Source organism: Poecilia reticulata, chromosome 10 (genome assembly GCF_904066995.2).
Source record: "Poecilia reticulata chromosome 10, P_reticulata-male-v2, whole genome shotgun sequence".
Taxonomy (NCBI): domain Eukaryota; kingdom Metazoa; phylum Chordata; class Actinopteri; order Cyprinodontiformes; family Poeciliidae; genus Poecilia; species Poecilia reticulata.
In genome coordinates, this window is record NC_088839.1 from 16,151,014 (window position 1) to 16,162,731 (window position 11,718).

Here is an 11,718-nt window from a genome sequence, read left to right on the forward strand (position 1 = left end):
AAATCTGAAGAATGTGGATCTCAGCTTTGTGAAATGCGGAAGTGCCACAGCTATGAAAACAGTCCCACAGCATGATGCTCCTATCCTCATGCTTATCTGTTGCTGCAGCATTCGTAGGTTTAAAAACCTCACCTTGAATAATTCAAATATTTTTCTTGCCACTGTGTTAAATTATCTTTTGACTCATCTCACCATAAAACCTTTCTACCAAACTCAGAACGGTTAAAGTTTATTATTGAAAGTCAAAATTGAATATGTACATTTATGACCAAGTTGACTGTTCGTGGCCAGAACAAATAAATAAATAAATAAAAAAATACGTGAGATTTCCATCAAAGCTTTCAAGCAAGAAAAAATTAGGACAATTTAAGATAATTTTAAAAGTGCCTAAAGTATCCAGCCCAACAAGATAAAGAAAAATGTATGAAAATAAAATCATTAATATGCTAAAATATTCTAATCACAAACTGTTACCATTTTGTATTTAGACAAGAAATTGTTGAACACTGATTATAAAGTGAATGAATTCATCAGACACATGCAGGCTTTGAAGAAACCAATCAGGCTTCGTTAGGACTTCGCACGAACTTCGTTAGGATTCGTCTTGAGGGAAACTCTGCATGTTCTCTGAAGTCCTCCAGCCTTAAACTGAAGACTTGCATGAATTCTTATCAGCTAATTATGTTTAGATTTTTACATGGCAAAGGTTTTATTTACTTGTCCGAGGTGTTCTAGCTGGGCTAACAAAGGGAATGTAGGGCACAACACCCTCTTGTGGTTGACTGTAGGTATATGTTGAAGATGTGGAAACAAAAATGCTGCGCTTGTAAATTAGACTGGTGATATAAAAAAAAACCCGGAACAAACATGCCTTATTTTGTTATGATACAGGTGGAGCTTGAAATGAAAGGGACCCATAAGGGCTAATGTGAAGGATTCATCTTTTGTTTGTTCGTCGTGCTGATTTAATAACTCACGCCTTTTGACATGTCCTGCAAATACAGTGACAAGTATTATGTCTGAACGACATTTAATTCAGCAAAGTAAGATGTACATAGTGTGTTGACATCCAATAGTGTCTTGCAGCTTAGAAAAATCAGTCGTTTGTCTGAGAGTTTGTGCTACCAGTTGACCACAGAACCCCTGTAAAATAAGTGGTTCATAAAAAGCTAAGTGTCTGGCCTTCGTTGAGGCTTAAAACGTCTGCAGCTCTAACCAACCCTAGTTTGCGTGCGTGCCTGTGTCAGTTGTGGTATTGGTGGCTTGACTAGAGAGGGCTGGGCCCCGTTCAGAACTGGGTTGGTGCTCGGGTGGAGGAGGCCCATCTGTGGAGGTACAGTTTGTTACTGTTGTATTAGAGGCCATCATTGGTAGAGTTTAAAATGTTGGAGGCAGTCTGGTGGTTTCCATGGAGCAGAGCAACATGTAGTTACGGTAATGACCCAGTCATAAAGCACTGAACTACACACAGGGATCAAAGGGACTGGTGTTAAAACTATTAATCCCAGAATGCACTGGATTAAAGCGACAAAATAACTTTTACAAAAAATATGGTTTATACAAATTTGCTCAAGCCGTCACTGTGAAGTCTGAGCAGCACGTACATGAGAGTAATTGACAGCGCAAAGACCCTCCCCGTTTTTCTGGTTGGTTGTTTCTGACAGAGCAGAGTATTTCTGTAGATGACAGCAGGACCACAGAAGAAGGCAAAGGAGCTTGATTTTTATTTTTTTTTGTTCCACAGATTATCGGTCCCTAATATTATAACGTAACAACAATGATAGTTTTAACAAATATGTAAAAGGATTTGTGTTTTAGAGAAGCTACATTCTGCAGCTTTAACTCACTTTCAGTTCTACGAGGAACAGGAGTTTCTCTGCATGAATATGTGGTATCACATTTTAACAAGAACTGTATCATCTTATCCATCCTGTAGCTTCCTAAACTTCAATGGAAAAAGAAGGACTGCTTAATACCAGAAGCCCTTGATCCAAGTTTATGGTCCAGCGTCTGTTTATTCACCAACTGAATCACCCTTCAGAACAATATGACATTTCAAAAAGTGGGAAAAAATTATTGTTATATGGAATCGGAAGACCAATTTATTAAGGCTTGAATATAAAGAGACATCATTGCAGTGTTTAAGAAATGTAAAATAAAATAAACCCGTCATACTTACAAATGTGTTTAAAATTGCTGGATTATCATTTTGCATACATTATTACAACCAAATACATAAAATGAATAAACGGCACACAAACAGACTTTCAATTGCATTATTTTGGTTCTAGAGGTAGTCAAACTAGCAACAGGTCTATGCACTGAAAAACGCACAAGGTGGAAAAAAAAGCACCAAAGCAACACACACACCTCAGAGCTTAAACATTTAGAAACACTATCATCAAAGCGCCACATTCCTGTCATCACATCAAGCTTGTTGACAATTTAACTTCTTTTTTTTTTCTTTCTTCAATTTACTTGAACATTTTTCTATTCAAACCAAACGATAAATTTTACTTGAGAGCAGTTGGATTTCACCAGCAGTTCATGTTCACTGGGTGTTGTAAGGTCAACATGTCAGATTAATGAAGTTTTGAAGTTCAATAATTCGATGGGAGTAATTGAGGAGGTCGCCCTCCGATCGGTGGGTTGCTGGCTCGATTCCCGCTCTCCTCCCCTCTGTCGCTGGGCAAGACACTTTATCCGTTTTACCTGCTGGTGGTGATCAGAGTGGCGCCAGTCAGACTCTGACATCCTTGCTTCAGATTGAACAGGGGCAACTGTGGCTGGTATCCAGCTTGCCACCATCTGCGTGTGAATGACTAAGATAAACTGTGAAGCACTCTGGATTTGATCAAGCGCAAGACAAGTACAAGCCAACAACGAGCAATTAATTACACAACTGTAGCTTGATTATGTGAGTTAAAATGGAATATAACTGTAAGCCTCCTTTACGAGAGTAATCACGGTTGTTTTTATTAATTAATGTTCTATAATGAGTCATTTCATCTCATAATATCAAGTTTAAATTATAAATTACTATCAATTGGGCAACTTTTGTAACTTTCTTTCCTAAATTCCAATACTTATTTTTTTTAAGGCAGCAATTGAATCACTTAAATTTTAAGTTGAACCACTCAATAATTTTATAATAATTTTATAAGTAGATACATTTCTATATTCACACAAACTCTAAAATCCCTAATGGTGATTTTCACTGTGTTGAAAGTGAAAATTAAGTCCTTTAATGTAACAACAACTTTCAAAGAACAATAATGTACAGACACGAATTACATACCAATGTTGTACAAAAAAAATCAGAGTATGGTAAAAAATAAAATAAAATAAAAAGAAACAGCACCAATCAATCCTAACATCAAAAAGTCTCAGAGAAAGTGGTGTCTACAGCAAAAAATAAATAGTAAAACTGTAACAAGGGTGAAAATCTACACCTACCCTCCTTTGAAAGCATTTCTGATATAGTGATTTCTTTTAAATATTCTTTGAGATGCATTCATACGACTGTTAATATGGCAGTTTAAACAAAATGCTTTTTACCTGAGAAAACACAATTTAAAAGTATAAATTCAATACAATCTCATTACATTAATCAGTGCATATATAAACATTAATATACCTGTATACCTAAACTATTTCATAGCTCATGCATCAATTATATTAGCGATTTACAACCTTCTTTTCCTGAGAGTCCTGTTCTTATCCAGATGACATCCAGTGCTAGCAGATCTTTTCTAATCTAATGTAAAAAGCTCCATGTTTGACATTTTCTCTGCTTGCGTTGTTCCAGCACACAAACTGATTTATGATGCTTTGTCTACTGGCTACCGTAATTGTAGTGAGTCATTGTGTTCGCAGTGAATCGGATTTGCACTTGAAACAGTTTACAGATGATATAGAGTTGATACATATTTTATTTATTTTTTTATTCTTTGGACTTGCCTGATGAGATCTCTACTAAAAATAACGACACGTAAACAGAATCTGGTGCCATCTGTGGGTGACATCAGAATGCATGCCGTGCTGTAAGATTGCACGACATCCATTTTCTGACGAGAGAGAAACGGAGGGTGCCGACATTTACCTTCCCCATCCTGCTTAAGCGGATTGTGTGATCTCATACATTCGTCACGTAACACATAGGAAGAAAGCACAAATCTTTTTACTAAAATCTGACTACACTTTGATCAGAATGCTAACTTTTAGCTTTCAAATGCAAAAACTAAATGCGAAAACAAAACACGAGAAAATTCTGGATCAACTGGTGGGTTCTTGACGCAGTCTTGGTGGCACCATCTATTGCAGATGTAACATGCAATCTTGAAATTATAGAGGTTAAATGCTTAAACTACTAAATTTGGAAAAATTTTCTCATTGTTTTTTTAGCTGCTGTCTTTTTCTGCTTAATTTTATTGAACTACTTGACACAATGAAGCTCCTTAACCCATCTTAAACTTTGTTAAATCTATATATGAGGATTATTCCATATGACATCTTTCTAAAATGTATATGAAACATTTTTATTTGCTTCAATGTAAACTCCACTGCTGGTCTGGACTAATAGTGGTTTGTCTCAGTCTTGATAAAATGTAACTGAGCCTTGGTGGTGGGCTGCGATTGTACCAAATTCCTGCTTATACCTGATTATGTGTGATTTGTGTCTTTTTATTATAGGCAGCGTGGTCCCTGGATTCTTAGAAGGCCTCTGGAGACATAAAGCATGAAAAGTCCAGTATAGGCTGAAACAGCTCCGTCAACACAGCGTTCAGAAGGGTGTTCACAAAAAGTTCAGCTTATCCGAGTTGTAGACATCACAGGTCGGCGTGTCTGAACTGAGAGGGGGAGCTGAGGGAAAAGCCAATCCTTTTAACTGAAATCTCGGCTCGGCATCAGTGGAGAACGCGTCTGAGCTGAACGTGGGAGCTGCTGCAGATCCCTGAGACGCTGGAGGTCCAAACTGAAAACAGCAGTTTAATAGAACAGATAAAGCAGGAAAACAATTAAATGTGAAAAGCCAAAAATTTGATTTGCAACTGTGTATCTGTACCTCAGAAAGAGGAGAATATAGACTAGGTTCAGGCTGTGGTGGGTTTACACTGGCTGGTTGTAGAGGATAAACACTGGCAGGCTGAGGGGGGTACACAGCGGTGTTAGGCTGCAAAGGCTGTAGAACAAAATAGTGAGTCACTACTGCAAAGATAGGGAAAATATGCAGAGATAAATAAATACAATAAATATTTATAAACAGCAACAGGGATTTTTGTCCATTTTCAATTAATTTGATTAATTTGAGCAATGGTAATAATGTAGAACTACTGGAAACGGCACCTATTTTTTGGATGTTAATGAAAAAGAAGACAAGTAACCACTGTTAGAATAGAATAGAATAGAATAGAATAGAATAGAATAGAATAGAATAGAATAGAATGATCTTTCATTGTCCCAAAATGGGGAAGTGCAATTCTATGATATTGGAGAATTTGAGTCACTTTGATATTTCAGAATTTTACGTGATGCTGCTGTAATTTATTAGCAATAATCTATAGTTACAATAATCACTTAACTTCTACCGTGTTTTACCTTAGCTCCTTTCTACAAGCTCACATCAAGACATTTCATTCTCTTTAAATGAACTCAGCAATGGTTTTCTGAAAAGTTGCTGGATTGTTGGTGGTTGCTCATTTTAAAAAATAATTTTAAAAAATCATGTTTCACCTTCAACTAGAGGTTGTTTCAAGTTTACAAACTGCACCAGAAACTGACATTATTCGTTAATTAGGGATTTTAAACTTGGAAGATCATCAGAAGTTCTTCAGTATCAAACCTACCGGTTGTTCAATGGAAACAACAGCTTGTGTGTAGGCTGGAGGGTTTGCTGGATGAGGAGGGTAACCTGAAGATGTTTGAATTGGGTAACTTGGTCCTGTTGGCTGACTTGTACCCTGCAATTGAAAGCAGAATATTAAAATAAATCTAAGCAATTTACCGTATTTTCCGGATTATAAGGCGCACCTTCAATGAATGGCCTATTTTAAAACTTTTTTCATATATAAGGCACACCGCACTGCATTATAAAGCGCATAGAATAAACGCTACGTTTGCCACCCGTCCCGTATTGAACCTATACGGGACGCGATTTCTATAAATGTGGATGTGTAATAATGGTCCCGAGTACTTTATATAGTAGGCTATCCCAGTCATTGTTTCACTCACGGTGTTGGTGTTGCCATATTTTGCCCAACTGCTTTCTGGGTAACACAGACCAACCGACACGCTGCTGCCGCAGTCTCTGTCTCTCTTCCCCCGACTCCCCCGGGGAGTATAAGGGCTGGTCCCTTGGTAACCCTAGTTGAAGCACCCCGGATGAATCTAAAGCCACTTTGCTGACATAAAGAATGTCAACAAAACAGTCCGACTCCAGTTGGCGAGGAGAGCCTTCCGCGACTGGGCCGGAGAGTGGCCGAACGATGGTCACCCTTCTCCGTTCGCACACAGCATGTTTGTGGAGAATGTGATGCTAAATGACCTGCAGACGACCTGATTGTCAGGTCGGTAGGTAGATGAGTCAGTCAAACTTTATTACCAAACCAGCATTCTGACAACTATCCCAGCATGCACCGCGCGCTTCTTCTTCTACGGGCGAAAATGAAGTCGGCGGCTGCTTACCGTTGTTGCTAGACCTGTTGTGGCTCAATATTGGTCCATATATAAGGCGCACCGGATTATAAGGCTCACTGTCGGCTTTTGAGGAAATTGAAGGTTTTTAGGTGCGCCTTATAGTGCGGAAAATACGATATGTAGATTTACTGCTTCTGCTGTTTTCTATTTGTATTACAAAGTTCTCCTTTATAGTGAATAGAAGTGTGTGTTCGACTTTATGCACTTATGTTATTTATAAAAATGTCTTAAAATAAAGCTATTTAAGAAAAAAAAAATAAAATGAAATGCTTACATGATAATACACGGCAGGTGGTGGGGCGGCTGACCTAGACTTGTCCTTTTCAGGGAAATTTTATAAGAGTTGTAATCATGAAGTAAAACACCTGATTTTAGAGTTAATTTAGATAAATAAATAAATACATACATGATAAGTAACAGCAGATCCTTCTGTAGCTGCAGATTTGTTCTTCTTACAGCAACATTTCCTTGTGCAACAGAAACAACAGCACATCCCCAAAACGATAGCAACAACAGCAACAACAACATATGTGACCAGGGGATGCGAGACTGTGGGAACACAGAGGTATGAGGGCAGACATTAGTTTGAATGATCACTGATTTTCTTTTTTCAATATGAAAAATGTAAATGTGTTGTGCCTCACCATGGTCGTCGATGTGCACATGGGCAGATAACGCCAGATTGCCTTGTGGGTCTCTGAACTCATAAATACCAGAATCCGTAGCTTCTACAGATCTTATTTTAATGCCATCACTTTGAATACTAATTCTCCCAGAGAACCTGTTAAAATCCCTGACCAAATCGCCATATTTTATTATTGTTACTTGTTCACTTGTTTCTAAATCTTTTTTGAACGTCATGGTCCAGGGTCCTCCAGTCCGTGGTTTCATAATAAGAAGATCCTCGTTCACTTCTGGATCGTAGGAACGAGTGTTCTCTGTTTGACAGATTAGAGTGCAGAGTGGTATGTCATCTGTGCAAGTAAGATGGAAAGATCTTTCAGGATTCTGCAACAAAGATTCTAGTTTTACCTTTCACGGTGAGAAGTACCCTTCGACGAAGAGTGGCTTCTCTTTTTCTGAAGTTATAGTAGCCGTTGTCTGCCTGAGTGACACCAGAGATTGTCCAGTAGTTGTCCTTGACATCTCCTCTTGTTTGCTTACTCAGAGGGTTGGTTAAATTCCACAGGATTACTGTCTCCTCTTCGTTGTGAGGTGAAGTGTATTCCACATAGTGAGTCTCGCTAGGTACCCAATAAGACCATTCATCCATGTAATCCTTGATGATCTTTTCAGCACAATCTGAAAATAAAAATGAATAAGTTCAACCAAACATACAATACAAAAAAAAAAAGAAACTGCTAGAATGCTGTGAGCTTTTTAAAAGGTGAGTCTGTTTGGAAAATCTCAATCAGTGAGTTGAATTTAAATGATCTTGTTAAAAAAAAACATTTGGTGACAGATGATGGTTTCAAACTCGGGGTACAGAAGGACCACCGAAACCGCTAATGCTTGACGCAAAGAATAAATGACTGGCACACGACTGCGTGCAAAAACTAGTCAGACATGATGATAACCAAAAAAAGGACTAATTGAATGCAAAACTACAAATGGATTCAAGTAAATGTCAATTTCCGGTGAAAACCCAACAGTAACATGCCTCACAACTGACTCACTAATAAACAGACAACAATGTAGGAGCACCTTCACACCTAAAATGACATTCTGCCCTAAATAATCAGATCTCAAGACCGGATAGTTTTTGACTGGTTAGGTATGTTCTACAGTAGGGGCAGCTATTAAGAGGTGGGAAACTACAAATGAAATTCCACCAACACTCTTGTAATATACAGATTTCTATAATCCAGTCAGTATATATTAGGCATCTCTGAGTTACTTTTTAAACTACCGCTGTTCAACAAACCCAATTATGTATATTTGATGCATTTAAGACTCACCAAGGCCATTCAGCCATTCAAAATGTAGTGACTAGCATATTAAAAAATTTAAGTAAAAAAAAAAAAAGAAAAAAAACAGGTTCTTGCATGACTTAAAACAATACAGCTTCAAACACAGATAAAAGTGTAAGTACCTAACTTGCTAACTGTCACCTCAGATTTAGGTTTTATTGCAAGTGAAATGTAATCATAAACAGGAGAATAACAGGATGAGGTTTTTGTGGTGGCGATTTGTATTGACTGTTGATAAATGTAATTAAAAATTTAATTAATGAGCCCTGCCGCAAAATGAACTAACGGGATCAGGTTACCAGAGCTTGCAAAAGAATAGCAGACACCAGGTAATTCCTCATATACAGAGAGGCAGAAAGTCTTTGAAATGATTCTTGGTGATCAAAGCAGCTAACCAGCTTTTGTTTTTATCTATTTTATACAAAAGAACACAGCAGAATAATAAAATCAAACGTTGGAGTCATCATTTGACAATGCAAAGAGAAGTATGAGGTTCTCACCTTTTATTTTCAATTGCAACTCATTAAAAATTGTTCTGCCATATATCACTGCATAAATTCCTTCATCCTTTTTGGTTAAATCTGTAAGGCTGGTGGTATAACTGCCAACTTTCAGTCTTGGCTCCATTACCTGAAAGACAGAAAACACAAGCAGGTTTATTTGGGAGAGAGAACACAAACAGCTACTCTGCCATTCAAAGCATTCATAGCCCCTAAATCTTTCCCGTCTTGTCACGCTACAGCCAGAATTTTTCCCATTTGCCCTCATTCCTTCATTGTAAAATAGCTCAGGCTCAGTCAGTCTACACAATCGAGCAACAATGGTTTTGATCTTTTAATACACCTGATGATAATGTGAGTGTCGAGTTCATTTGACAACCTCGCCATCTGCATGCACAATTATTCCCAGCCTACACCAGAACAGCAACAGGCAGTTCACCTTCCCGTTTTCCATCAGTGTTTTCCTCGTGCCTCCATTTCTTGGGGTAAAATACAGCCCTTGTTGAATATTTGGTTGAAGGTGCCTGGGAAATTGAAAGTTATTGCCATAACAAACTTCGTCCTCGATTAAAGTAGCGGAGGGACCTGATGAAGAAACAAAAGTGAACAGAAAGAGGAAATTCTGAGTCTCGTGGTAAAAACTAAGCAAGGTTGATAAACAACAACAAAAAAAAATACCAACAACAAAGACCATTATTTCAAGAATGTTTGAAAATTTTTCCAGAAGATGTTGTAAACTAAAAGATATTAAATATTTTTTATTTATTTATTTATCATAACAATGGTTATATACAACCTTAGTGACACACCCACTAAGGACACTGCAGTAAAATACATTTATTGCTGAGTCAGTGGATTTTTTTAAATCTCAAAATATTCTTAAAAACTATCTTAAAAATGACACTTCATAAATAGCTAAACTCTTTACTAAGAGTTTACTAATTATAAATTCTCCTATTACAGTCGAGTGTGATGTTATTTTTATTTTTATTTATTTATTTTTTGCAAAAATACTAATGAAAAGTATGCTGGCTGTATCGTTTTTCTGTAACTTGGAAGTTCCATCAATAATTGTTTTATTTTCTACACCTACATGGCGCACAGGCAGGTTACAGACAGGACACAGTGTCCTGATCTAAATACATTTTTAAAACTTTAAATGGATGATTGTCAGAATTATTATTAACTGTTCAAATTACTTTGAATAAATAACTCTTGGACGGTGAATTAAGTTTATCTTAAATAAAACTATATAACAATGTGATGTAGCTTGATTAGTAAGTTTTTCCTCACCCCACAGCGCACAGAAGACTGCAACCAACAGTATCAACATCTCCTGAAGAGAAAGACGGAAAAACGAGATTTAGAGTGCACTGCGTTTCTAGTTTATTTACATTCCCCAAAGCAAGTTGTGTAACACAATAAATAAGTCTTAACAACCATTTTGTGGTGTCTTCGATGGCCAAATCTTCAAAAAGGAGTCCAAAACACCGAGAGAGAGAGAGAGAGAGAGAGAGAGAGAGAGAGACGAACGAAAACATCGAAGTCACTCTAACACATATCCATCCGCCAAAACTCAACCCGGAAGAGGATGAGTTTTTTCCCACTGGAATTTTTTCCAATGGGAAAAAAACAGTTCTGACTTTAATCTCAGAATTCTGAGAAAAAAGTCCGAATTCTGAGATTAATGTCAGAATATATATAGGTTATATATTTTTTCGGTGGCCCTAATCCTCTTCCGTATTACGCAGATGCGACCACGCCCTGCGGAAGCATTTACATCGTTTACTTTCATCAACCTGGCTGGAGTTGAAAGAGGACAGAGTAAAGTATATGAACAAATGAACAAAAAATAGTGCAAACTAAAATTATTCCAAATCTATAATCATCTGCAGTGGGTTATTATCTATGAAACTCTTTCCAGTAATTTTCAATAAAGAATGTGGGACAATAATTATGACAGAAGAACTCGGCTAGTGTTCACCATCACAGAATCAGATACCTGTCTGGAAATATAAAAAATATGGGTAACATTTTATTTGAAGGGGTGTGCATAAGACTGATATGACACTGTCATAAACATGACATAACACCTGTCATGAACATAAAGAAGTCTTTATGAATGTTTATGACAGTTGTCATGAAGTGTCATTCGGTAAATAATGACACTTTTAATGCAAAGTTGCTCCAAAAGTTGCATTAAAAGTCCATTAAAAGTGCCAACTTTGCATGATTTTGTAAATTATGATAATTTCGGTGCTTCATTTTTGCACTGTGCTTTGTCTTTTCTAGGCTTTTAATGTTATCGTACATGAATCTTCATTTGTATCTAGTTTTATTATGAGTTTTCTGTATAATACTTGGCATCGTTTGGGAAACTTGTCAACGTTCATCACTGTTCTCAGTGTTCTCATTTTGGTCTAGCGCTAAATCTTTTGCGCTATAGAATTCAAACCGTGTAAATGAAGTTCAACATGTCTGTGCGTACACTTTTTTACGCTGGCGGTGACGCATGAAACGGGATCACGTGGTGCTCTTGTGTGGCAGCGCTG

General features: G+C 37.3%; 1 protein-coding gene across 1 annotated transcript; it reads right to left on the reverse strand.

The window, feature by feature from the left end:
• Nucleotides 1-2,073: 2,073 nt before the first annotated feature.
• Nucleotides 2,074-10,780, reverse strand: LOC103471298 (uncharacterized). The gene is made up of 11 exons (XM_008420198.3): nucleotides 10,607-10,780; nucleotides 10,460-10,502; nucleotides 9,606-9,751; nucleotides 9,167-9,296; nucleotides 7,729-7,998; nucleotides 7,341-7,634; nucleotides 7,103-7,245; nucleotides 6,971-7,015; nucleotides 5,847-5,960; nucleotides 5,066-5,182; nucleotides 2,074-4,975 (listed from the first exon to the last, which is right to left on the reverse strand). Exons 1-11 carry the CDS (start codon nucleotides 10,607-10,609, stop codon nucleotides 4,796-4,798), a joined length of 1,485 nt encoding a protein of 494 aa, XP_008418420.2. The 5' UTR covers nucleotides 10,610-10,780; the 3' UTR covers nucleotides 2,074-4,795.
• Nucleotides 10,781-11,718: the final 938 nt, after the last annotated feature.